Here is a 26,190-nt window from a genome sequence, read left to right on the forward strand (position 1 = left end):
AAATCTCTTCCTTGCTTGCACACTTCCAAGTTATACCCTGCAACCATTTTTGAACAGGTGCATTGGATATTCTTAAACACTGTTATTCACTTTTTTTCACATTTTTGTGTTTAGATAAATTTTCCTTAAAGTTGTGCAAGGTGCTAAAACCCTTCTAAAACCCCTTGAATTCTTCAAGCATCCAGTACCTTTGCACTGTTTTATTTACATGACATTTTAATGGTCTCTCTCTCTCTCTCTCTCTCTCTCTCTCTCGGTTTTTCAGAACAGGTTTCTCTGTGTAACAGCCCTGGTTGTCCTTTAATTCTCTTTGTAGTCTCAAACTTACAGAGATCCTCCTGCCTCTGCCTCCCTCCTGGCTCTTAATGGTTTTATTTTTAAAAGAGGATTTTCCCTATAAAAATAGTTACTATTATTTATGAATTACTGGACCAATGTTATTCATGTTTATGATCTTATTTCAGCCTTGGAGCAACTCCAGCATACAGGTCTTTTTTTTTTTAAACTCTAGTTTGACACATAAAGAAATGGGCTCATGGAATCTATGTTATATACAAGTTCATATATATATATATATATATATATATATACATACATACACACACACACACACACACATATAAGTAATAGAACTGGATTCAAAGCCAGAAGTACTTGACTACCAACTTCCAACACTTTCTTGGGTTCCATGCCATCGTCTCTTTAATAGAATGTAAACTCAGTGTAGCTGTATAACAGTAGACTTAGTCTAAGGTTCTAATATCCCATCCTTAGGCAATGGCTTTTCCATACCCATCTTCACCTTATAAAACCCTCCCATGCCTTGAAATGCACTTCATCCCCCACTTCTTTTCACGATAATTATTCTGGCATTTATTAAATGCTTACAAGTAAGTACTTCACAGTGCATTATCTCATTCAATCCTCACAACATTCCTAAGGCTGGTACTGTTACACTTATCTTACAGATGAGGAAATGGAAGCTTCTAAAAAATAATTAAATATGATTAAAATAGGTGGAAAGAGAGAAGAGAGAGAGGAGAGGGAAGGAAGGGTGAAAAAGAGAAGAAAGAGACGGAAGAGTGAGAAAGAAAGGAGAGAGAGAATGAGTATGTCTTGTAGGTGCTGTTCCCACTCCTTGAAAGCTGAAACATGGTGTATGAGGCTTGGTGTGTGCTGACCATCTGGCTCCTTTCTACCCTGCTAGATATGAATAGAATTACTTGTTTAATTGAATGAGACCATCATAGGCACTGTAGAGCCAGGTCTGCCTAGTCAAAATAGGATTTTTAAAAAGTTTGAATTGGAAAAGAAATTTGAATCTTGCTGTAATTTTCAAATATTTTCTGTTCCTGAATGCTTTCCAAGGTGTTGGCAGGAACCCTGGTAATCACCGTAAAGCATATGTTCTCAGAAAAGGATCTGGGGGGGGAGGTTTGGGGAGGGGAATCAAGTAAAATGCCCTTTTCCTTTGGAAAAAATACTGAAAGCATTGCCAGATTAGGAGTCTATACAGGGTCTATATAGAAGAGAACACTATGGAGCTTTTTCCTTCATTTTTTTGTATTGATTTTCCAGACACTTTAGTGTTAAACCATGCCAGAAGTGTTGTGGAGATGAATCACTATTATCCAAAGGCCGCCAGCCTCTTTTCCTTCTGACAGAAGGATAATTCCACGTGGATCAAATAAATACAGATGTGTGGTAATTAGTTCTATTCCCAGTGAGCCTATTTCCAACACACTAAAGATGTGAGCGATTATGGAACCTCACCCCAGCAGCTTTTATCAATTTAAACTGCTAAACAACAGGATAGGTCATAACCTAGCCTGCTATTAATAATGTATTTAGTATGTACAACATTATAAATTGGGGTAGGGGCTAGAAAAAGACACCTTTTAAGAGGGGTGATTTGATTTTCCTCCAGAAGCATCACATGTGCCTGGCCACTCACCTGATGTACAGTCCCAAAGCAATCAAAAGAATCAAAAATCTCATCCAAGGAAAAGAGGCCTACATAGTGGGCGGGCTCCTCCACAGAGATGATTTAGCTGTGGCTGACATGCTGAATGTACCCATCCTGGGCTCAGAGCCTGAGCTGGTTCACCTTTACAGTGCCAAGTCTGGAAGCAAACGGATTTTTGACAGTGCCAATGTGCCAGTGCCTCCTGGAATATATGACATCTACACTTACCAACAGGTATGTAGGGCGGCTCTGTTCAAATATCTCCTATCCCCTTGACATTGTACAACTTCAGGTAATCTGGGTCCAGCCCTGCCCAAGAAGACTGTGTAAATGCTTGAGTTGCTCTGAAGAGAGGGCTACATTATACCTTCATGTTTGTTTGTTTCTCATACTGTGAACTGAACCCAGAGCTTTTCACATGGTTGGTAAGTACTATGAGGTTTTATCCTCAGCTCTCTTTTAACTTTCGAGATAAAGTTTTACTAAGTTACACATGCTGATCTTAAACTTGTGGTTCCCAAGAATCTTTGATTACATGTCTGAACTACCAGGCCTAGAGGCCTTATTATAGAAATTATTAAAATTTTCAAAATGTCTACCTTTTGGATTAAGTTACTAAGTGCTGGTAAAATAATAATCAGGATTAATCTATCAGTATTTAATGCTATAATATCTATTGGTTCATCGTCACATTTGCCATCCAGTCATTTAATAGGACCCTCAGAACACAAGAGTCTGTTTTGGCAAAGAAGTGCGTTAGAAAGCTTTGCAGAGTGCTTGGCGAGACTGCAGAGTACTGAATACATCCTTGACTCTCATAAATGCTCTGGCTCTTCAGGAATGGCTCTGAAGAGAGTAGAGAACCTAGCCGGAAACAGGAAGTGAAATGCCCTCAAGAATAAAACTACTTCCCATTTTACCTTGGACCCAGTCGCCCTGCACTTCTCCCTTAGCCTCTAGAAATAGTTTCCTTCTGAGTTGGCTCCAGCAAGTATTCTCCCATTTAAATGCCATCTGTTTATATAATAAAGAAAATCAAAAGACAAACTGCTGGCTGTTAACATTTCCTAACCTCTATTTCTGAATTTCTCTTGACTGGTTCTCTGTGCCAACCACAAATTATCTCCTTTCCCTTTTTCTTGGGAAGTTAAGGAGCCATAAACATTGAGGTAGCAAATATAAGGGTCAGATTTAGGGATCTCTCTTGACTTCGGTTGCTTGGTCAGGATGCTCCTCACAGAAGAGCCACTAAGAACAAGATGAAGCCTTTGAGCAAATCATTCATTAGAAAGTCTATTTTAAAGACACTATGAATTCATCAAGCTTCCTTGAAGTGTTTGAGTCTTGCTATAGAAAGTTCCTGGCCAACAATTGGCTTATAGCAGAAACACAGTCTGGGATTTTAGTTGAGGAGATTTTAGTGGAGAGACTTCCACTGTCATTAACTTCCACTGGAATTTGAAGGTACCTAGGTGGATTGCTTAATTTTGCTTCCTAATAGAATGTTTTGGCTGACAGACTTAATATGGGAGAAATATATTTTTAAATGCTACAACTGAATGCACATACCACACTAAACAATCTTCATGTCTTTAAAATGCAGGTGTAATGTTTGTATTGAGTCTTAGTTCCATCTTCATTGATAATAACACAGGCAATCTATGCTCTGAAATATTTTAGAACTTTATATATTAATTGTAGTTAAAAGTATGGGCACATTTAATACTGTACAAACTCTGTCTAGTTCTAGTATTTAGAAGTAGGACTAAAACCCTTCTCATAGGCCCTCAGATTTGAGGGATGTTATTTGACACAGAGTATGTATCAATGGCATAGCAGTAAGTCAAGTTGTATCTGAGTTCTATGCTTGTTTGGAAGACATGCATCTGAGGTCAGCAAGAACTAAAGCACCCCATTGAGGCTTTTCCCAATAGTAATGGCTCTACCTAATCAATCCGAGTGTATCAGTATTTTGAATCTGCAGATGGTGATGAATCAATCCTGACTTTTTATCGATGTGCATTGCAAATTTAAAGTGGGTGAAAGCTGTGATTATTTTAACTTAGGTTAATAAGTATTCTTGGGTCTTAGTTGGATTTTTACAGTAGTAATTTTTCTGGTTCTGCTCTTTGCCAATATAAAATGAATCACAACTAAAATTATATTACATTTTTTAAAAACAGATTCAAACAAAAAATGATAAATGTTTGGAAGTAGCATAAAGTTATGTGGTTTATGACTGAGTTTTTTAATCTAGCACAAGCACAGTGAGCATTTCCTGTTTTGATCCATAAAATAACCATGTAAGACCCTTTTTGGCATATGTTCTGTATGAAATATTGACAGCTTTGGTTAAATAATCAAAAATGGCAATGCTTTTTTAAAGCACTGTTCAATTTTCACTTAAAGATAGCACATAATTCTTCCAGCGGTGTAGTCTTTACAATACTATTGATCGTTTTCATGACTGTAGGGATCCTGCCACAGGCACCCATTTATAGGACTCTTGGATGCAACAAATAATAGGATTTGAAGGAAACACATACTAATTCTGTTAGTATTGGAAGCCTCCAAGTATACAGTATATCTAAATACACAATTTTTAAAGGCTGTGCTGGAATACCTTTCCTTAAACTAGCAAAATAATTTTTAGCCAATATTAAGAGACTAAACAGCACTTCTACTTTTATAACTTATACACAGTACACACAGATCACAGCAAAATATGATTCAATATAGAACATAGCTAATTGGAGAAAGGAGGATGCAACCTTGGAAGACACAGTAGGAACCTCCTCCTTTGGCTGTGCTCATTAGCCATATGGTATATAGACCAGAGCACTTATCATTTAAACATCCAAATTATCAATAAATACTACTTGATAATCAGAAGGCTGCGACAATTTCATTTTTACCTTTATTGAATAAGCCATAGTTGCATGAGCTTTCTGGAAACCCCAAGTGTGGCTATTTCGGTGTCTCTTCTACACTGCCATGTCATGTAGCATCCCCCAAATCATTTGCTAAATAAACACAATTCAGGACAACATTGTGCCTTTAAACAAAACCATTCTAACTTTGCAATTCCTAACCTCAGCTAAACCATTAGTCTTCAATGCTTTCAAACTCTTTAGTTAAAAAAAAAAAGTCCATTTGGTAGTTAAAAGAATAGATGCATAATTTTATGTCAGCTTGACACAAACTATAGTCATCTGAGAAGTGGGAACTCAATGGAGAAAATGCCTCCATAAGATTGAGCTGTAATCAACCCTGTTAGGCATTTTCTTAATTAGTGATTGATATGCGAGTACCCAGCCCATTGTGGGTGGGGCTACCCCATGCTGCTAGTCCTGGTTCTGTAAGAAATTAGATTGAGAAAACAATAAGGAACAAGCCAGTAAGCCACACCCCTCCTTGGCCTCTGCATCAGGTTCTGCCTCCAGGTTCCTGCCCTGTTGGAGTTCTTGTCCTGACTTCCTTCCATTATGGATAGTGTAACTTTCCTCCCCAAGTTATTTTGGTCATGGTGCTTCATCACAGCAATAATTACCCTAACTAAGACAATAGAGAATAAGAATATTATTGTCAAGTATGGGTTTCACAGTCAAGAGTAGCATGGGTAGATACAGGAGACACAGTCATTAGTGTTGTTTTGTTGCTTTCTGGGAGGTACAGACAACAAAGTCATGTTGTGATCTAATGAGCTTGTGTTCCTCAAAACTATAATAGAATGTCCTTACGTAGAATTAGTAGTCTTGCTACAAAGACTTTTGTCTGATTTAAATGCAACACAAGTGACTTACTGACTTGGAAGTAAGTTGTTTCTCTGTCTCCTCTGGCCTCTTTCTACACTTCCTCCTTCTCCAGCTGTCTGCAGGCTTGGATACACGGCCACATGAGAAGGGAATGAGTGTAGGGTTTGGAGTCAGAGCAACCCAAGAGAAGCCTTGCTCTGCCACTCAGTGCTGTATGATCACGGACAAGTCACTTAAATTAGTCAGCCTCTACTTATGTATTAAAGATATATGTGACAAGGCCAGGTCCTACTGAGTGTTCAATAATGTTAGTTATTATTGTTTTTTATTATCATTTTGAAATTAAAGTATGGATTTTTTAATTAATTAATGTATTTATTATGTATAATATGTTCTGTCTGCATGTATGCCTGCCCACCAGAAGAGGGCACCAGATCCCATAGATGGTTGTGAGCCACTATGCAGTTGCTGGGAATTGAACTCAGGACTTCTGGAAGAGCAGCTAGTGCTCTTAACCTCTGAGCCATCTCTCCAGCCCTAAAGTATGGATTTCTATTCCTTAATTTTTCATCCATTTAAGTCCAGTTGTTGAAAGTATTTATTGTTTCATATCAAATGCCAGACAGCTGACATTCCAGGAAGGCTGTTTCTACAAGTGTTTTTTTTTTTTTGTTGTTGTTGTTGTTGTTTTAAGTTGTAGGTTTTTATTCCTTTTTAAATCCTAAAAATAGAATCCTTATTCCCCAACATACTGTTTTCTTGATTATTTGGGAGTTTCACATAATGTACCCTGATCACCTTTACTTCCTCGTCCTCCCAGGTCCACCCTCCCCATTGTGATCTGCAAGTGTTTTTATCTCATTTATCTCTTTCTCTGTACACATTCATTATGTCACTTGGCCAATTGGCCAAACAAATGTATGTTGATGAGGAAAAAATGTTTTAGACATTACAGTACTTATTTATTTTAGGTTACAGTATTTAAAAGCTCAACCGAGATTTCAGGACTATATTTTTATAGTCTTGACATTATTAAAAAAATCATTTGAAGAATCAGTAACTAAACACCTAAGTTGCTGAGAAAGAAAGGTGACAATTCCAGTGTTCAATTACAGATGTCTAAAGGTTCTTTTCTTTTTTCCTCACTAGTCCACATAATAATAGTCTTTCAATTTCTCACAAATACAAATGCATTTTAAACATGACCTTTATCCCATTGGCTAGTGATTTCTTTATATCACACATCACTTCCAACTTCTAAATTTGTCTAGTGAGTCGAGGGCACCTAATGAACAGACTACGTAAAGATACACTCAGTAGCACAGCCAAGCTGCTATGACAGAAAAGAAACATGCTTTATTGCTGTTCTGTACCTTTGCCCACAGATGTTAGAACAGTTGAGCCAATTGGTGACTGATCACCTGCAAATCCGACGCTGGGTCTTTAAAATGAACATGGAATTTGGAGGAAATGGGACAGCATTTTGTGACATCCCTTCCCACCTCCAGTGCTACAAGTGGGCGCTAAAGGAGAGTGACAGATATGGCCATGAAGACTGGAAGAAGAAGTGGGCACAAGTGAGTGTTCAGTGGCGACTTAGGCCACAACTGTGGACAGTTAGAAGATGCAACCCTTCCTCCCAGACTCAGCTGTCGTCTATGGCAGAGCCTTTCCTGGGCCTTTGTCCTAACATACAACATGAATGGACGTACTGGGTCACTTATCTGTCCATTTGGGGGTCCAAAACATTTTTCACACCTTCAAACTGTTTATGATACCTAAGAAATGACTAAAAAGCCATATTCAAGTAGCATTGCAAATCTTAGCATTTGCCCTGGGCAGATCCTGTGCTTCTGCCAAGTACTGTGATTAAGCTAGCCGTGTGTGTGTGTGTGTGTGTGTGTGTGTGTGTGTGTGTGCATGCGCGTGCGTATGTGTGCATGTGTACATGCGCATGTGTGTGTTTCTACTAGCATATGGAGGTTCCTGACAGCTAATGTAAAATAGCATTCTGTCAGAAGCCATGTTCCTGAAGATACTCTAAAGAAATCTATGTAACTACAAGTCCCTGTGAGAGGCTGAGAGAAGAAAAAACCCCAGAAGAAAACTTCCAGCAAAAACTGAGTAGTAGGCTCAGGATCTTGGGCTAGGTGTGGAGGTGTGTAAACCTTTCCACATATGTTGTTGAAATGAATTATACAACCTCAGTCTGTTCCTACTTTGCTTAAGAGTTGTACTAAGCACTGTCTTACTTTGTATCCTTACACCAGCTTCTCTTTATCACATCTGTGCTACCTGACCTACTAGAAAAAAGAAAATTGGCAGGCAAACTCCTTATATAGTCTCTTTCCTCCCAGCATGCAAAGTGGTGGGCCTTGCAGTGATTTGCATCTGCTTTGCGCATCCCACTACGGAAGTATATGAATCAAGTCGCAAGTGATGGAAAGGCAGGGCACACTGGTGGGAGCCACATTATTCCTGGGCAAGTGAAATGATGAATAAGTCTAGAGAACAGTCAGGAGGGAGAGTTCCCTTTGACAAATGGGTCGGTTCTCCCCATGATCTATTTCGGGCTTTCTTCCCCCTCCAACAGTGAACGGACTAAATGCAGTACCTGTCATGGCTAGCTCTTTACATATTATTTAAAGGATACTAAAGTGAATTACTCTTCTAGAAAAAAAATAAACCAAAGAAAATGTATTTAATTTTGAGGCCAATAGAGGCTTTTCTTATGTTCTCTTTGAACTGGATTTTATCTTCTTGAAGCAAAGCTGTCGAGTTTAAACCATGGAAAAGGCTAGCACTTTTATTTTAAAGACTCGAAATACCAGTGTGTACAGTGTTTGCTGGCCTCAGCATTTCAAACCAATCATTTTTAAAGAAATCCCCTGATATTAGACTATGATAAATTTGAAATGTTTGACTTAGAGTTTTAAAAATATTTACAGTACTGACAGTTGGCTGAATTGTGGTTAGAAACCTCACTGTGGATTATTTAATTTCAATTATTTTAAACTATGCCATTTTAAATTGTTACCAAATACATTTGGCACTGTTGTTAATGTTATTAAATTTGAAATTCTTAAATAATTAATGTCTATTTAAATCATTTAAAAAATCTTAAACAGGGAAAATAATTATTCAGTAATTCTGTTATAACGCAGGCTTCATGCTTAGCTATGATGTATGAGAAGCCAAAGCTGAAAATGAAGATAAGCCCCCGTGAGCTCCCTTCCCTGACTCAGGGACTAAGGACAGCTTATACCTGCAAAGGGAAGCCTTCCTCAGAGTGGAGGTGAGCTGCGGGTATCTGCTGAGAAGTTAGGGTTGGGAATCCACCTTTGTTCCAGAAGACCATTGTAACAGTGCACATTTAGACATCAAAGCGTTATTTTATGAGCACAGTCGCGTTTTAATGCCCTATTACAGTCTGTAGACCTGTTCCTTTCGATAATGAAGATGTTGTGTTATCAAGCCTAGCCGGGCACATACAAAACATATGCTGGCAGGTTATTAAAAATTTCGGCTTCTTGATGAAAGACTATCCTGCAGGCTAAGAGTCCAGAGAAATACTGCATTCTGGGAGAATTACTAGAAATGAGGCTATGACTGTAAGCACTAAATTATGTTAATACTTACAAATAGCATCATTTGCATAGCAGTTTGTGACACGATGCTGTGATTTCGTTATTGGTATATCATGGCAACATATGAAAGCAGTGCAGTGTACAGGGTGGGAGCCACTCTGGAGTCTTAGAAGTAGGCAGGATTCGGTGTAGGCATTGATATATAACACAGAACACCTCTTTGTCCACTCTAATTTTGACATGAGCTTTGGCTGGTTGCAGCCAAGACTTGAAGCAAAGTCACGGGAGCCACCAGATGCTAAAAAGCCATAGTCACCTTTGAAAATTCAGTATCAAGATGTAGGAACCTCTGGAAAAGCAGAAAGGCCACAATGGAAACAAAACACAAATTTTCATATTTTCTTGGAGGCTGGTAACAAGGCTCTGCTTTTCATCCTATTGGTTAATGGCACCAGCTCTCCTTGCTCCACCCACTGGATCCCCATAACCTCAGTTGTGGAGTACACAGTGCTTGCTAAGGTCTGTGAATCCACTTGCACAAATGCAGATTTTTTGCCTCTGAGTCAGGGTATTTGTTTCAGTTAGGAGGAAGGAAGACTTAAACAAAGGCACACTTGCAGGAGAGAAGCCTCCTGACCCATTCCCCTGCCACAGTCTGTGAAACCCAGCTCTGCTTTCTGTGCTACCAGTCTTTCTTGTTACTGTTTTCTAGTTTGTTTATGGGCAAATCTTCCCTCTCTCAATTCTGGGGCCCTATGGTGACAATGATGTCACTGGTGATGGTACTCAGAGAGCAGCTTTCTGTGGAGCAGCTCCTCTGGGTAAAGAGTGAAACTGGATTCCTCTCAGCTTTCTTTGTGCCTCCCTTCATTGAACCTCTGCTGTCCTGGAGAGTCTGGGATATGGATCTTGGCATTGCTACTTTACCACTTAATGGGAGAAAGGAAACTGAACTGGCTGGCTCTTGAATAGTACTATTACACATTGTTATTTGGCCGTTTGTAGGAACAGCGTGTTTTTTAAAGATTTAATTTTTTAATTTTATGTGTATAAGTGTTTGGCCTGCATATTTGCCTGTGTACTGTGTGTGTGCCTGGTGCCTGTGGAAGCCAGAAGACGATACCCTGAACCTGGAGTCACAGTTAGAGCCATCTTGTGGATGTTGAGAACCAAACTCTGGTCCTCTGCAAGCATAGCAAGTGCTCTTAGCTGCTCAGCTATCTCTCTAGCCAGCAAGAATAGTTGTATTTTTGTTTTTTTTTAAACCTTTCTTTGTACACTCCTTTGTTTTACTGTGTTAAGACATTTGGTAGTAATTTCAGCATCACCTGAAGGGAAAGATCCTAATCCAGGGTATCCAAACTTAGAAGGCAGACTAAACCATAATTATTATTCCATTTTCTTAGAGAACTAATAAGACAGGGAGCAAACCATTACAGAGGAGACCTGCCCTCCACGATGCGCTCAGAGCAACTCCCACGGCCTCTGTGAAGCCTTCCTTGGAAGCAGTAATGGGAGCCACTTGCAGGCAGCTGACCTAAGTGCCTCATGTAGACTATGGTCTGGCTTTATTAGGTGAGCTCAAAAAGCCATTGACTTATCACCACAAATGTCTAGTAAAGTTAAAATATAATGTAACTTTAAAATATAACAATATTAAAAATATGTCTAACCAAATAAGTTTAAAATCACGTTTCCCATTGCCATCATTTTCCTGAATTAATTCTCAAATGTGTATCATCTCTCATTGCCACAATAATTGTAAATATGGTAATTAGACATAGGATCTTAACCATTTGCCCTGCTTATTCATATTCATCACAATTAACAGCTGCATGATATTCTATTTTATTGATTAATTCTAATATGCTAAATCATTCACCTGTCTGAAAACTTAAAACTTTTCTCTGGTTTTGTTTTGTTTTGTTTTAAATTGTGGACCAGAGAAAAGCTTTGTTTTTACTTTTAGAATGTGCCAAAAGCAAAACAAAACCAAACCAAACCTGTGTTATTGTTTTCCAGGAGAAAGCCCATGAACAGAATGCGGTACAAAGTAGGAAGCTTCGACTTCTGTCGTATGTGCTGCATTTTTAGGAAGGTGCTAATGGCTGCCCAGACCATTAGCAAAGCGTGCAGAACAAGGAGCTGAGTGCACCTAAAAAGACTTCCTTAAATTCCTAGAGAAGCAGTCCTACCTTAGGTCTGTCCTGCTTCTCTGGCAGACTTTCTCAAAGCACAGATGGCCCCAGCCCACCACTACTCTAGAGTACATCCTTTTCCAGGAGGCAGGTGAAGGTGAGGAAAGCTGTCAGTATGCATAGCTCAGCTGCAGAAGGGAGGGGCCTGATCAGGAGCCCCTAGAAAACCCAGCTGCCTCAACACATACAAACCTGTTAACAGCAGAGTTGACAAAAGAGTATTTTATATGTTACCATTTGCCCAGTCATGGGGATATACACTTTGGTATTTTTCTCAATTTAATACACTGTCATAGTCATTTGAGTCTGCCTATACATTATCAGAGTGTTGAACAGCCTGCCTTCACAACCAGATGTAGCACAAAAACATGATGAGCAATTCAACTTTCTTTTTTTGCATAAGCCACCAAAAATTTTGGTTATGTTTTTACTTATTTTTTAGACATAATTCAAGTTTACATAGTAAACATTTTTAAGCAGAAAAAGAGTTGAAATGGGTCAGTCTGATGCTGAGAAGTTAGCTACTGAGTGAACACTCAGGGTAACTGAGGGGTAGTTGGCTTCACAAGGTCCCATTACTCTGCCTCCCTTAGATCTTAAGAGGGAATAAGCCATAACCAAATCACCAGGCTCTCTAAGCTGCCATTTCTTTATCTGGAAACATAGCAGTTCACCTGTCTCATGGGGCGGTGATGAGAATTAAATGAATCCTGTAAAATGCTAGCAATATTCTTAGCATATGAAAGTTTAAGACATTGTTGCTTTTTATTACGCATATTAATTAAATTTCTATTATAAGAAAATACAAGCAATACTGAGTGAGTAAATACGAATCAGTTGTTCTTTGGCAATTAAGAAGAAGGTTCTTTAGGAGGCTTTTGTAGCCTTAAAGAATACTGTAGCATGCTTCAATTATCATTATACAAGATCCTATCAAAAAATTCAGAACAGTGATCCAATTGTCCCTATGCTATGATTTTCCCAGTGAATGACTTTAAAAGAATAGCCCTTGATAGCAGTCTGGCCTCTTTCCATTTGAAAGTAGAAAACAATGTGTATATTAGAGCTTTCTCCATGTTGAATAAAGAGGCTTAATAAAATAGAGATTATTCTGACCAAAACACTGAGTCTGGATGCTTCATTTTCTGGTTCCAGTTGGCATATTTTCTAATTAGTGTAGCAGCACGTCACCATGATCGTTGGGAAGTCTTAATCATTTACATATTTTTCTTAGCTCTGAGAATGACTTAGAACGTTTTCTTCCAGTTCAATGGTTATTTTCATGGAGCTGCCAGGGTTGAGTTTGAGGTACTTCTCTGTGCCCGAAGATGATGACAGGAGAAGGAAAATTGCCTCCCCAGTTAAATGAAAGCCAGGGTACCCCTTCTGAGGACCTATAATAATCAGCTATACAAGCTGTTGGCTTGTGTGTCCTATTGATTTAATATGCTTCTAATCAGTACATAAAGCTATGGGCCTGCAGTGTTAATTTTTCATATGCTTACAAAGTACCCTTTGATTTTCTGTCACACGTTAATTACAGCGTTTTGCCATTAAATAGGAAGCTTTGTGTAAACTAATTACTAGGTAATCATTGTCTACTGCAAGCGTGCTGTTTGTACCTTTTATTTTATTCTAAAAATGCACAGATCTCACAGTCTGGAAACACTCTACCTTCCAGCCATTAGCTCTCACTAATTCATAGCATTATTGTGGAGAGTGGAGGAGTTGTAATTGTTGTGGTATCAAAGCTGTTAATTACCGGAGTAAACAGTTGAAATGGTGCCAAGGTCTATTGTACAAGGCAGAGAAAAGGAGGTTTAAATGTTACTCCCACCATCTGGGGACTGGAGGAAAGGAAAATGCTTGAAAACAGTGGCGAGGCCCTGCCGCCGCTTCAGCTCCAGGGTTGGCGGCCATATGGATCCAGAAAAATTTGAATCAATTGAATTTAACTGCCAGTTTTTCACAATAACAGCGTGGAAGGAAGGAATAAAGCAGAAGATGAGAAGAAGGGAAATTGGTTAGTGTTTTCACATCTAGGAAGGTCCTGCTGGAGTCCTTTTGGAATTGTCTGCTCTGGTGAAAACCACAGAGCAGGCTCAGGCTTTGGAATAGATTCAAAGTGAGCTTTTGCTCTCTGAATGCCATGTGCTTCTGGTCATCTGTCCTCGGTGCCCCTTGGTGAGTCAGGGATGCCCTTGAGAAGTCTAGGACTTTCTGTGACTGAGCCAGACTCAAGACAGACCCCTACTGTGGGATTCACTGGTCTCATCCTGTGCAAGGTCTGTGGAAGGAGAACAATCAATTAGCAGTGCTGTTCCATCTTCCTGACTCCTTGTGTCTGATGTGTGGAAATATCTAAAATGGTCCAGCTCTTCTCTTGACTAAGAAACGATGTTGCTAGTCCATTCCTTTTGTATAGGATTAAATACAAAGTCTCTTGATAATCTCTCAGTTTCATTTCTGGAACTCAGTCTTTTCCCATACTTGAAGGAGAATCAAAGTCTGGTCTACAAAGAGAATACCAGGACAGACAGGGCTACACAGAAAAACAAAGCAAAACAAAAAGAAAGTAACTAGAATCAAATCCAAAGGACATGTGTATTTCCTTTTGTCTTCAATCTACAATTAAAGAGTTTCCATCAGTGTCCACAGTTTTCCCAACCAGCTTCATTTCTCTACGTTGATAGGAAGAAACCTATTTCCAGAAGTAACCGTTATGACTAATTCCACTTATGGTTGATTTAAACATGACATGGTTTTCATTTTAAAATACTGTATAATATTTTAAACAGCCATATGTATTTATTGATTGTCATTCTTACAGTTCAGTATAATTTCTTTGAGAACTATTTCGCAATGGTAAGAATATTTGTCTATCACAGTCATTTGCTCCAGTAAGTACTCTTCAGTATCATTCCCCAAACATGAACATATTCTTCTCTTTTTAAACCACGCTGGATTACTGTATTTATTTCTAATCATCCCTTTAACAGATGTTGAAGTAATCTGGGGTAATATAAACAACTCTTTTAAAGAGAGAAATCACAGATACAGCAGGAAAAAGGGCAGCGTATATCAGGCTTTCATAATGGCAGTTTTGTCAGGGGAGGGAGAATTTTTTTTCCTCCTTTTGTGTATGTGCAAAGTTCAATTAAGAATTTCTAGAAACACTTAATCTTTACCTATTGAAACCCCCAGCATGCAGCGTGACAGGACGAACCTAGAAACAAACAAACAAACAAACAAAGCATGGCTTCCTGTGGTGAAGGGAAAGGGAAGCAGCCTTCTGCCTGCTGGAAAGTGGAGAGGGAATGAACTTCTCCAGCGTTCGTGGTCGCAGTGAAACAGTTGTGCTGAGCTTCAGAATGGAAGCGACATATGTGCCTCAGTTGGACGAAATGATTCTCCAGTCAAATCGACTGCTAGGCCTGCATGTTGGTGCAAGGTGGAGGCCTAGATAATGAGGAACAGGCTCCTCACGAAGCAGTGAGTGGATAATGCTACATAAGTATGGAATTATATACCGTGTTCTCAACACTCTGCTTAATGAGAGCCACCACTGCAGCGAATCACTTGCCACACACCCGAAATGAGCCATTAACTATCAAGGGAAAATTGTCTTTGCTGCTTTTAGCAGATGGAGCAAATATTTTACAAAGCAATTTTACATACCAAAAACATTTGTGTGCTTTGGTAATGCTGGTTGTTTTACATTATGTTACCTTCTACTGCAGCATAATTTTCCATCTCATCGAAGGCAAACTTGGCATTTTTGATTTTTAAATTCTCCATTAACAATTAAACATGGAGTATTAAAGCTGTCCTTAAACTTTAAGTAAGTACGGAGAGTTGTTTCTGACTTGCTGGAGACATTTTCATTTTTTTCTTCATCCTTTCAACATATTTTTGCACCCTAAAGAGGGACTGTTCCTAATGGTTGTAGTGGAAAGGAATGAGTGAAAACCTCACTACTGACTGCAGAATGAAAGTCAGCACCAGGTGGTTAGCAGAACGTCCACTGGCTTAAAACTACCATTGTGGATTGTGGGGACATGCTTTGGTCCACCAATTTTTTTTGCATCCATTTAAAATGTTTAAGCTTCAACTAACAGAACCTCAACTCAAATGGATTTCCAAATAAAGAGAAACTGGCCTTGGCTATCTGGAAATCCAACTGGCTCCACAGTTTTCCATCTCTCCTTTGAACTATGCATAAGGCTGGTTTCTTTCTAAGGCTAGCTTCCAGAATTTTTTCTTGGTCCAAGCAATAGAAAGAGAGAGCATCTCCCCTGGTAGCAACTCAGATCACACTCTCTCCAGAGGCCCCCGGTAAGCATTTTCTAGCAGGTGCCTGGCCTCACTGGGTTGCATCTCTACTGAACCAGCCATTGTGCAAGGACAAGGCGACATTTCTTTGGAGGTGAGAGTGGAAATTCCCCTCAACCACTCTTCCATAGCAAAGAACAGGGAAGAACAGTTCCTGAAAGGAACTTAACCGGAAGGAGGGGACATAGATGCTGGGTAGCCAACAGAAGATATCTATCCTACCATTTCCCCATATTTACCATAGCACCTGTAGTTGATCTCCTGCCACTGATGGCTGTTACAGGCACAGATCCCACTCTGCTATGGCACACTGGGAGCAACTGGGTTTAAGCCCAAGTTTTGCTACTTCACCCATTAATTACCTTGTCATTATTCACTAGACAGAACTTAATTCCACATCCTAAGTTTGTAAAAATGTACTTCTGTTCCCGGATTATGATAGGAAGACAGGCAGGCATATGATAAGCAGACATACATAGACCTGTCATACACACCCTCCCTTACTTGAATATGTGAGCTGCAAGGCCCACATTGTCATCACTGTGGAGGTGAGGGAGCAAGTCTCTCTTCATTGACACGAAGGCCATAAGTACTAAGGTATTAGTTTAAGACTTATACATCCCACTAGAAATAAATTAGATAGTTAATATTACCCCTTCCGACCGCATTTTTCCTCACTATGTCTTTAGAGAGCTAATCATGACCCCCAAGCTGCTTCTGAGTGCCCCAGAATCTCCACTGAATGCCACCCTGTCAGTGCCTTCAGCTGATGGGACACGAAGCATCCTCCAGACTCCCGAGGCAGATTTTTCTTTTAGAAATCTACCTCCTTGTTGTGGTTTTGTGCACAGTTGAAATGATAGGCATTGTGGTAGAATGACTCACTTTGTAAGCAGAAGTAGTAGTGGCACCTGACACTGTGTACAGAAGCCTTGTAAGTTAATTATTGACTCTCACACATGTTGCAGCTGAGGTGACACTCCATATATGTCACCTCATTTATCTTTCTAAAGTCCTTAGAGGCAGGGAATCCTGTGACATCCACCCAGGAAGAATTCGTGGTTCTAAAGTAGCCGGTCCTTCAGGTGGTTCCTTAGAAGTAAGGAGGAAATCTATTGAGAGATTCACCTCTTCTATTCTGTAACTTAGTCTTTTCTAGCGTTCTGCTGAAGATCTGGCACCTGGTCTAAATCAAGCTGCAGGGCTTTCATCTGCTCCTTCACTGTTTCCTCTCCATATTTCCCCCTTACAAAAATAGCCCTCTAGCACATATGTAACTGAGTAGATGGCTCCACTTCCCTTCAAAGTGGGAGAGACAGAAAAGTCTCTCTAATCAAGGCAGGAGAAAAAGAGAATTTTCCACCTGTCCAAGAGAGGCTTGGGCTACGAGGTTTCTTTTCTCTGGGATAGTTTTCCAGAAAGAGGCAGACTCTAAGCCAGCCTTCACTGCCCCCTGTTCAGAGACAGTTTTCTTCCATGGGGCAGAATGTGAACTCAAACATGTGTGAGGCTAGAGAATGTGGGGTGTTCAGAGAGCAGAAGGGTTCCTTATGCTGCAGATGCTTGCTCATAATTTGCACATGAAGTTTGACACTATCAGTGAATTTGCAGTAAAAATGAGAGTAAATGTACAATGTACAGGTATGGAATGCGAAGGCCCGTTGCTTCGACTGTCGTCTTCCTTGTTCCACATGTCAAGGCAGAGGTTTACTGCATGAGCAGACTTCCCTAGCCCTTCCTAGCAGGACTCTGTACCTTGCGTTGGCCAGAACACTCTGCTTCTGAGTGTGTTTTTGTTTTGTATGTCAATCACTTACTAAGATTAACTAATGATACAGCCAGGAGTTTCCAGGTAGTTAGAAACAATTCAGATTATTTGGACCTGCCTATCATAAACTCTAAGATATTTGTCTTTTAGTCTGGATTTTCAGTGAGCATTAAAACAGAATAAACCAAATGTTTTAAGGAATCAGGAGATGGCAGAGGATAGAGGAGAATCACTTTTTAAATATTAGGGAAATTGGAAAAAATGAGTATACAGATGATTTCCAGTATTACAGCCAGCCCCATCCCTAGAGCGGATGCTTACAAATCACTTAGAGTTCTCTCTCAGATTCAGAGATTTCCTGGGACCCTGGAGCAAGCTGGAGCTTGTTCCTGCTCTGCATTAGAACATGATGAATACTGAGCACCAAAGTGTTTATATGTAGTGCCCTGCCCTGCACCTGACAGAAATAATGTCTAAACTGTGGCTTCCATTTGAAAAGTTTTAATGAGTCTTAAAAGCATTATAACTTAGATAGAAAAGAAATTATCGTAGCAAGCTACACCTTTTACATAAAAAGATAGACTTCCTATTGATTAAAGAGCTTCCTTCTGTTCTCACTCCTGATGGGAGGCTCTGTTGTCTTTGGATCATCTCACCGATGATAGCTATGTAACTAGACAGGTGACACTGTGATCTGCAGGGATTTCAGGTTGACTAAGGCTGACCGTAGAGCATGTTCTCTAACTGAAACATGTTAAAATCCCACCTTTACAGTTGTAGCCAAGAGTTTAGGCTTTCCTATCAACACTGTAAAAGGCAGCTTTTACAACAGAGTGGGCACACGTTAAAGAGGCAGAAGTATCAAAAAAAGACCTCACCAACTCTGTTGTTCCTCCTAAGCTCAAATGCTGTTAGATTCATAGAATAAAAAGTATTCTCATCTAAAAGAGTTAAGGGACAAGCTATTCAACTTTACATTTTCCAGAATGTGAAACTGAGGCTCAGAGTGGAGACGCAGAGGCCACTCTGCAGGTGGGGCTGAAGGGAGTCTGAAGCCTGGACTCCTCACGACCAGTACGGGGTGCCTTTAGGACACAATATGCACAATTAGCACCGATTTCAGGGAGGGGAACTCACACTGAAATATGAAAAGTGAAATGGCTGAAAAAATAGAACAATCTCAAAATGGCTTTCTGGCTCTGGGTAAACAGTAACCACATTTTTTTGCCTGTTGGAGGCCTGGTTTTTAATCACTCCACAAGCAGTTTTCATTTCTGTAGTAAAATTGCTTGTGGTTCTATTTAATTTGTTTCTGCAGGAGCCAGCTCTGGTGAAGATCTCCGAGGAGCTGGCGGGCATTTTAGCACAGCACGTACAGCCAGTCAATGAGAAACGGTTCCCAACGTGGAGGAAATTCCTCCAAACGTTTCTCACTCAAGGTAAATAAGACTGTAAAGTTTCTGTTGAGGGTCAGTATTACAAGCTGAGATTCTGGTTCTGGGTCAAGCCAGGGCCAATTCAAATACTCTTCATCAGTCGATGTGGATTTGGAAAATGCTTCTGCAGCTGACTTTGTTCTTTTTCAAGCACTGCCTAAATATTTATCTTGCACCCAGCCTCTTAAGTAAATAGGAACTGAACATGCCAGGCATGCCATGCAGAACTCAGTACTCTGGGCATTTCTTAGACCAGACTTGTCTTGAGGGGCAGCTCTCCAATGAACCACATGTGACCTTGGACAATCCTCAGAGACCCAGTTTCCTCAGTTACTTATTGCATATAGTAGTTAGGAAAATTCAGGGTTAGAAATAGGGACGTTTCTATCACAGACTGATGAACAAAGGCCTTTACTAGATCTAGTTTTCTCTCTCATTTTCTAGGAGAGCAGAAATGCCCTAGCTCAGAAAGGTAACATTTTCAAACCAGAATCCTCTACAGACTAGGAATAAAACCAGCCTCCATTATTTTTAGATTCCTCTCCTTCCTCATCCTCATTTTGGGAAGTCAATGATGAGTGAGAGGATGAACAGACCTAAGTTTACGTGCAGTTCCTGAGGCCTCTGGGGTGCCACACAAGGGCACAGTTAGGCAGAGGCTTCCCCTCTCTAGGAGGTTGCACATAATCTGCTTAACTTACTGCTGTCATGTGATGATGATAATAGTACACTGGCCTCAGTATATAATGATAAACTGGTAATTCTGCCATGTTATGACACCTGAACAATGGTAATAGCACACAGTCGCTGTTATATGCCAACATCATCCTAAGTAGACACACATTAACTTAACTTCATCGTCCTGTCAATCCTAGGAGTGGGTACTGCTATCACCCTTACTTCATCCTCCTGTCAATCCTAGGAGTGGGTATTGCTATCACCCTTATTTGAAGCACAGGGAGCCCAAAGTACGAAAGATTAGATCATCCCAGATAATCTGCCAACACATAGAAGGGCCATAAAAGTCTACCCTATGTTTCTGCAGGAGTCTTTGCCAGGGCCAGTGAATCTGTTCATTGGGAGCAGGACTCAGCCCTATCTATGAAAGGGGTTTGTCGGAAAGGACAGGCCTGTTGGCTGTAGAATACATTGGCTGGGAAGAGTGTAGCAGATGCCCTATTAATGAATTATTTAAATAAGAGGTTGGATGCCAGCCATCTAACAGGAATGCTAGGGGGGATTCTCTCTCTCTCTCTCTCTCTCTCTCTCTCTCTCTCTCTCTCTCTGTGTGTGTGTGTGTGTGTGTGTGTGTGTGTGTGTGTGTGTGTGTGTGTTAAGGTACCTTCAGTGTTCTCTCATCTCTGTAAGTATATGAATAAACAAATTTCCACGTGAACCCCTGGACAGAAAAGAGAAAATAAGGAAGTCAGCTCCATTTGTAATTAAAAAAAAAAAAAAACACAGTGTCTTCCACAAGCAAGCAAATAAACAAGTTTAGAAGGGATTTAAATTAAGAGGTAAAACCATGAAGACCTCCAGTCTCTCTCAGAGTATTAGGAAGCTTACATAATCAAAGATCAGCCTGAAAATCCTTCCTCTAGAGCAGTGGTTCTCACCCTTCCTAACACTGTAATCCTTTAATATAGTTCTTGTTGTGCTGACTCCCAGCCATAAAATTATTTTCACTGCTACTTCATGTAAAATTTCTACAGTTATTAATTGTAATGTAATATCTGATATGCAACCCCTGTGTAAAAAGGTTGTTCAGCTCCCAAGGGGGTCTTGGCCCACAGGTTGAGCACCACTGCTCTTGACCATTTCTTTTTACGTGAGTCCCTTAGCTCTACCTCCCCTGAGCTATGTGGCCACAAGCTAAGGCTTCACCTTCACCTCTCCCTGTCCATCTCCCTCCTTCTTCCTCAGTCATGTCATAAACACTGTGGAGAAGAAGCAGAACAGGCTTTATTAACCCAATTTCACAGAGGAAGAAACTGAGACTTAGAGATGTTGGAAAAAATAACACTCCAGATAGATAATGAATGGGAACATATTTATATCCTATAATTTCAGTACATTTTAAAATAGGGTTCTTATAAGTCAGTGTTCTCAGTCTGTGGGTCATGACCTCTTTTGGATCAAACAATCCTTTCACAGAGGTCACATATTAGATATCCTGCATATCAGATATTACATTACAATTCACAACAGTAACAAAACTACAGTTACAAAGTAGCAAAGAAAATAATTACATGGTTGAGAGTCACCACAACATGAGGAACTGTATTGGAGAATAGCATTAGGAAGGTTGAGAACCATTGTCACACGTGAGGAAGGTTGAGAACCATTGTCACACGTGAGGTTCTGGATGGGCCTGAGCCCTAACCCTAGTGCATGCAGGAGGCCTTGTGTATTTTCTGACTTGAGCAGGACATCACCCCATGTTCCTAACTCTCACCAGCTTCCACCAACCGCCTATTTCATCCCACTTCTATTCTCTTGAGTGAGCTTACAGCCACAAAATGTGCTACAGATTTGGTTTCTACACTGTCATAGATTTATATTAAAGACAATACATTCTTGGGAAAAAATTTAATTGCTTTGAAAGGAAAAAGACTGAAGTCTTGATGCTAAGAAGACAACATAATTAAGCATGTTTGAAATAATATATCAAGATTGGTTACTTTTTGTAACCAGTGTAATAGAACACCATGATCAAAAATGACTTATGAAAGAGTTTATTTTGGCTTCTACTTCCAGAGGGAGAGCCAATAATAGTGAGGGAGGAATGGAAGCAGGCAATCGAATAGGACACTGAGAGATCACATTTTCAACCTCAAGAGGGAAGCAGAAAGATCAAAGTGAAAGTAGGGCAAGGCTATAATCTCTTAAAGCCTACCCCAATGATGGTCTCTCTCCAAGGCTCCATAAGCCCCAAAACAACTCCACCAACAGAGGACCAAGTATTTAACTATATGAGCCTTGGGAGATATTTCTCATTCAAAACTCCATGGTATCCAAAGTGATACTGTAAATCATAAAAGATACTGATACATTATCATCAGTGACAGCCAAAGTACCAAGTTACCTGAACTACAGAGACTCACTGGTTTGCTTGTTTTTTGTTTGGTTATGTTCATCTTATTAAATTCCAGCAACTGGCATTCAGTTGTTATATACTATAGCAGACCTCATTTGAAGAGCATCTTGAACAAGCCAGCAGATAAAGTAGAGATTGAATATGCAGCCCCCCAAAATCATTTTCCTTCTGAAAGTTAGCATTCATTAAGGCTACCCCTTATCAAATTTATAGGCACTGAATAAAAATATCTCTTATATGACCACCTTTGAGAACAGCTAAAAATCTCAAATTTTAACTATATATACATGATCCTGCTTCAAGTGTGGTTTGTTGAGATGGACAGAAATCACTACCCAACTATTACTTAGCAAAAGCAGCAAGTCCTGGTACTTGCTCACTTTTTCTTCATATGTGTGTGTGGCGGGAGGTTGAATGTGCATGCATGTGAGGCCAGAGGTTGATGTTGAGTGTCTTCCTTGATTGCTTTAGACCTTACTTTTGAGACAGGGTCTCTCACAAAACATAGGACTTGCTTATTCAATTACATGCGCTAGCCAATAAACCTCAAGGATCTTCCTGTCTCTGCCTCTCAAGTACTGAGGCTACAGGCATATGTTACCACACCAGTTTTTACAAGGGTGCTGAGATTTAAACTCAAGTCCTCATACTTTTGTGGCAAGCACTTTACAAACTGGACCATGTCACCAGTCTCTATGTTTGGTTTTCTACAGGATTCCTATGACCAGCATGACAGCCAGTGTTTTCTATGCCTATTACAAGCCCACACCTGTCAAACCTTAGAAAAGTAATAATGCTAGACAGAAAGAGGGCACTGGTTATTAGGATACCAACAGTGGGCGGTGGAGAGTTAATTCCTTGAGGGGTTTGACCATAATCCTTGGATCCTTCATTAATGTAATGAGTGGTTCCAAATATAGCATTTATAAGGTGTTTGTAATCATGATCGTAATCAAGACTACTGTTCACTGAGCCCTCCCATGTGTCAAGAACCAGACTAAATACCATAGGCACAATTTCTCAAACTTTAGGACAGTTTGGTGATGTAGAATTATGTCCCCCATTTTATAAGTAAAGAAAAGCAAGTCAAAGGTTGAAGCTACTTGTTCAGTTTCCCAAGATGACAAGTGCAAGGTCTGAGCCCGAGTCCCCCTGCCAAAACATAGATTATTTCCTTCCTCCTGCAAGCGGGTCTTTCTCTTGACTGTGTTCTTTTATCTGCTCCATGGTTTTCCAACCAGGTGGCGTGATTGAAGGATACCCACCTGCAGACAGTGTCACCAACCTCACCGTAGACATGTTGATAGAGCCTGATGGAGAAGTCAGGGTACTGTCAACGGGGGACCAGTTTCATGCTGATGGCCCCTTTATTTCTTCTGGTACCACCATGCCTCAGACCTCAGTGGATCCCCGAGTTCTCAGTTCTTTGTGTCTCCAAATTGGAAATGCCTGCAGAAAGAAAGATGTGATTGGTTACTTTTCTATAGATCTGGTGACTTTTATTGATCCAAACACCTTAGAGCAGCAGGTAAGTTGAACAGTTGGCATATATGACACTAAAACATTCCACACCCATGCAGCAGACAGTATCAGGAAGCACCCAGTACTCACTATGCTCTGATGAGCTGACTGTAAATCTATATCTGTGTAGTAATAAGGGTGGCAGGGCTGCGTTCCCAGCACCCCGGCCGCCTGCTCGGCTAGCTTATGCCCGAAATAACAACACACAAACTGTATTCATTTAAACACTGCTTGGCCCTTTGGTTCTAGCCCTTACAGGCTAATTCTCACATCCCGATCAACCCATCTCTAATAATCTGTGAGCACCGGTCTTACTGGGAAAGGTTCAGCATGTCTAACCTGGCGGCTTGCTTCATCGCGTGCGTCTGCCTGGGAGAGCGGAGCATGGCATCTCTCTGAGGCGTCTGCCCCTGAGAGGAGAGCTGTGGAGTCTGAGCTCACTTCCTCTTCCTCCCAGCGTTCTGTTCTGTTTACTCCACCCACCTATGTTCTAACCTATGAAATGGGCCAAGACAGTTTCTTTATTATAATTAACCAATGACCTTCCTCCATCATATCTGTGCTATCCATGCTGACCTAAGGGAGACCAGGCTTTCTGTCTATAAATAGGGTCAAAGTTAAAACATTTGTGCAAAGTAGAAGTTTGAATGACTGAAACTCATCCAATACAGTTGTTAGCTGGGTCTCTCATTTTTGTCCATTATTGCTATGCTTATATCTTATTGAGAAACTATTTTACACTGTCCAGGGACTGAACCTATCTAAAGTGTGTTCTTAAATAGAAAAATGAATAAGCAGAAATGAGTTAAGAGTCTTATATCTGATCTTTTTTTTTTGCCAATAGTTCACTAACAACTCAAATTATCAATGTTTTCTTTAAATCATGTATTGGGAAATACTTTAAAAACAAAAAGATCTAAGTAATCATGCAATCGATATCATATGACCTCTCCTCACTTAAAAGATAAAATGACATCAGCAGCACCTCCAGCCATAGGTACCCCTTGCTGAACATGGAGCTCTTCCTCCTCCTTGTGAACAGGTGGAGACTTCTATCTTAAATTTAGAGGGTTGACAATTTTATACATCTTTATACTTTTAGTGCACATGGAAGTACCAGAAACAATATATAGTTCCACTCTGTGTTTTTAAGCATCCTAGAGATTATAGATACATATATTCCATAATATGCTTTTATTTATTCAAGATTACATGTGTGATAGTCTGTGACTCTGCATATTTGATTTTTATAAATATTTTTAAAGCTTTTTTCTATGCTTTTTTCCCCTAGAATAATAATATTTAAATTTACTACTTCATGAGACTCAGTTTGTAATGTTTGGTTCCTCTGCTTTTTATGTTGGGTGTCTAGACTTGTGGCTAAAGTTGAAATGGCTTGAGGTTTCCCACCCTCCAGTGTCCCTAGTGTGAATAAGCTGTGGGTGTTTTATATTCATCGTTCAGTTTTATCTGCTATTTCAGTCAGATTAAGGTTTAACAGCAAGAGTTTATGTTTAGAGTAGTTGGGGGGTTGCTGGGTAACCATTTTCCACTTGTCTCTATTGGGTTTCTATTTTGTTCCCAGATTCATAAGACAGAATAAAGGACAGACTGAAAGGCATTCAGAAACTTCCCTAGGGAAGGAGGAGGAAAGAAACCACACCCCTGGTGAAAGACTAGACTGGCAGGGAAGGGTGTGGAGGAGATTACCTTCACAAGCACCTGTCCTAGGAAGAAGGACAAAGTCTGAGGTTCCTAGGGTGGTAGAGAAGATGAAACTATGGTCACAGCTCACTGACAGTTTTTACTTGAGTTTGATATAGGAAGACATGCACACAGGAGAAGGATCTCCTCCTAACACAATGTTGATCCTTCCTGAGTTCACCACCTATATATACTTCTGAGAAAAGATACCCAACACCAGTCCTGTGCATCTGACCAGCCCTCTCTTATCTCAGATCTTTTTTTTTCTTGAATCCACCACACAACCTCCCCCAATCTCTTTTGTTCATTGTAGCACACTCTGCCAGAAAAATGCTGCCCTCAGCCTGAAATGCTCTTGTCGGGATCTCACTATATAGCCCCAGTCTGGCTTCAAACTTGATCCTCCAGTCTTGGTATCCTAAGCGCCAAAGTTACAGACATGAACCACCCCCTGCTCCTGCGTTTTGCCTTTTTTTCTGACTGGGTTAACCCCTCTTCCATATATATATATATTTATATATTAAATACATATAATATTTCAGCACAGGCCATACTTACCTAGAGACTTCCTGACTTCCCTGGCAACATCAAAATCACTGTTTTGGCTTCTCATATTATTATCTACCATAATTCTCCTATCACTTGTCTCAGTGGCAATTTAGACCTGTTTGTGTGATCATCTGATTATCTGTCTTCCTCGGTGGACACAGCTCTGCATGTCTCCTGTGCTCCCTATTGTTTGCTACGCAGTATCTCTGCACTGGGTCAACAGACAGGTGTTCAGGAATTATATTTGTTGGGTGAGTAAGCACAAAGCACATGCAAG

The 26,190-nt window shown here is 40.1% G+C and overlaps 1 protein-coding gene across 1 annotated transcript in view; it reads left to right on the plus strand.

Moving 5' to 3' along the window:
- The window catches only part of Iqch (IQ motif containing H), a 130,473-nt gene that overhangs the window by 46,310 nt on the left and 57,973 nt on the right, over positions 1 to 26,190 (plus strand). The window contains exons 8-10 of the mRNA XM_041679379.1: positions 7,107 to 7,298; positions 18,925 to 19,045; positions 23,381 to 23,667. Of these exons, the coding sequence (XP_041535313.1) occupies positions 7,107 to 7,298; positions 18,925 to 19,045; positions 23,381 to 23,667 (600 nt within the window). The remainder of the gene's footprint in view (positions 1 to 7,106; positions 7,299 to 18,924; positions 19,046 to 23,380; positions 23,668 to 26,190) is intronic.

The sequence above is a fragment of the Microtus oregoni genome, unplaced genomic scaffold (assembly GCF_018167655.1).
Source record: "Microtus oregoni isolate MIOR12 unplaced genomic scaffold, Mior012 000032F_ref0000030, whole genome shotgun sequence".
In the NCBI taxonomy this organism is placed as follows: domain Eukaryota; kingdom Metazoa; phylum Chordata; class Mammalia; order Rodentia; family Cricetidae; genus Microtus; species Microtus oregoni.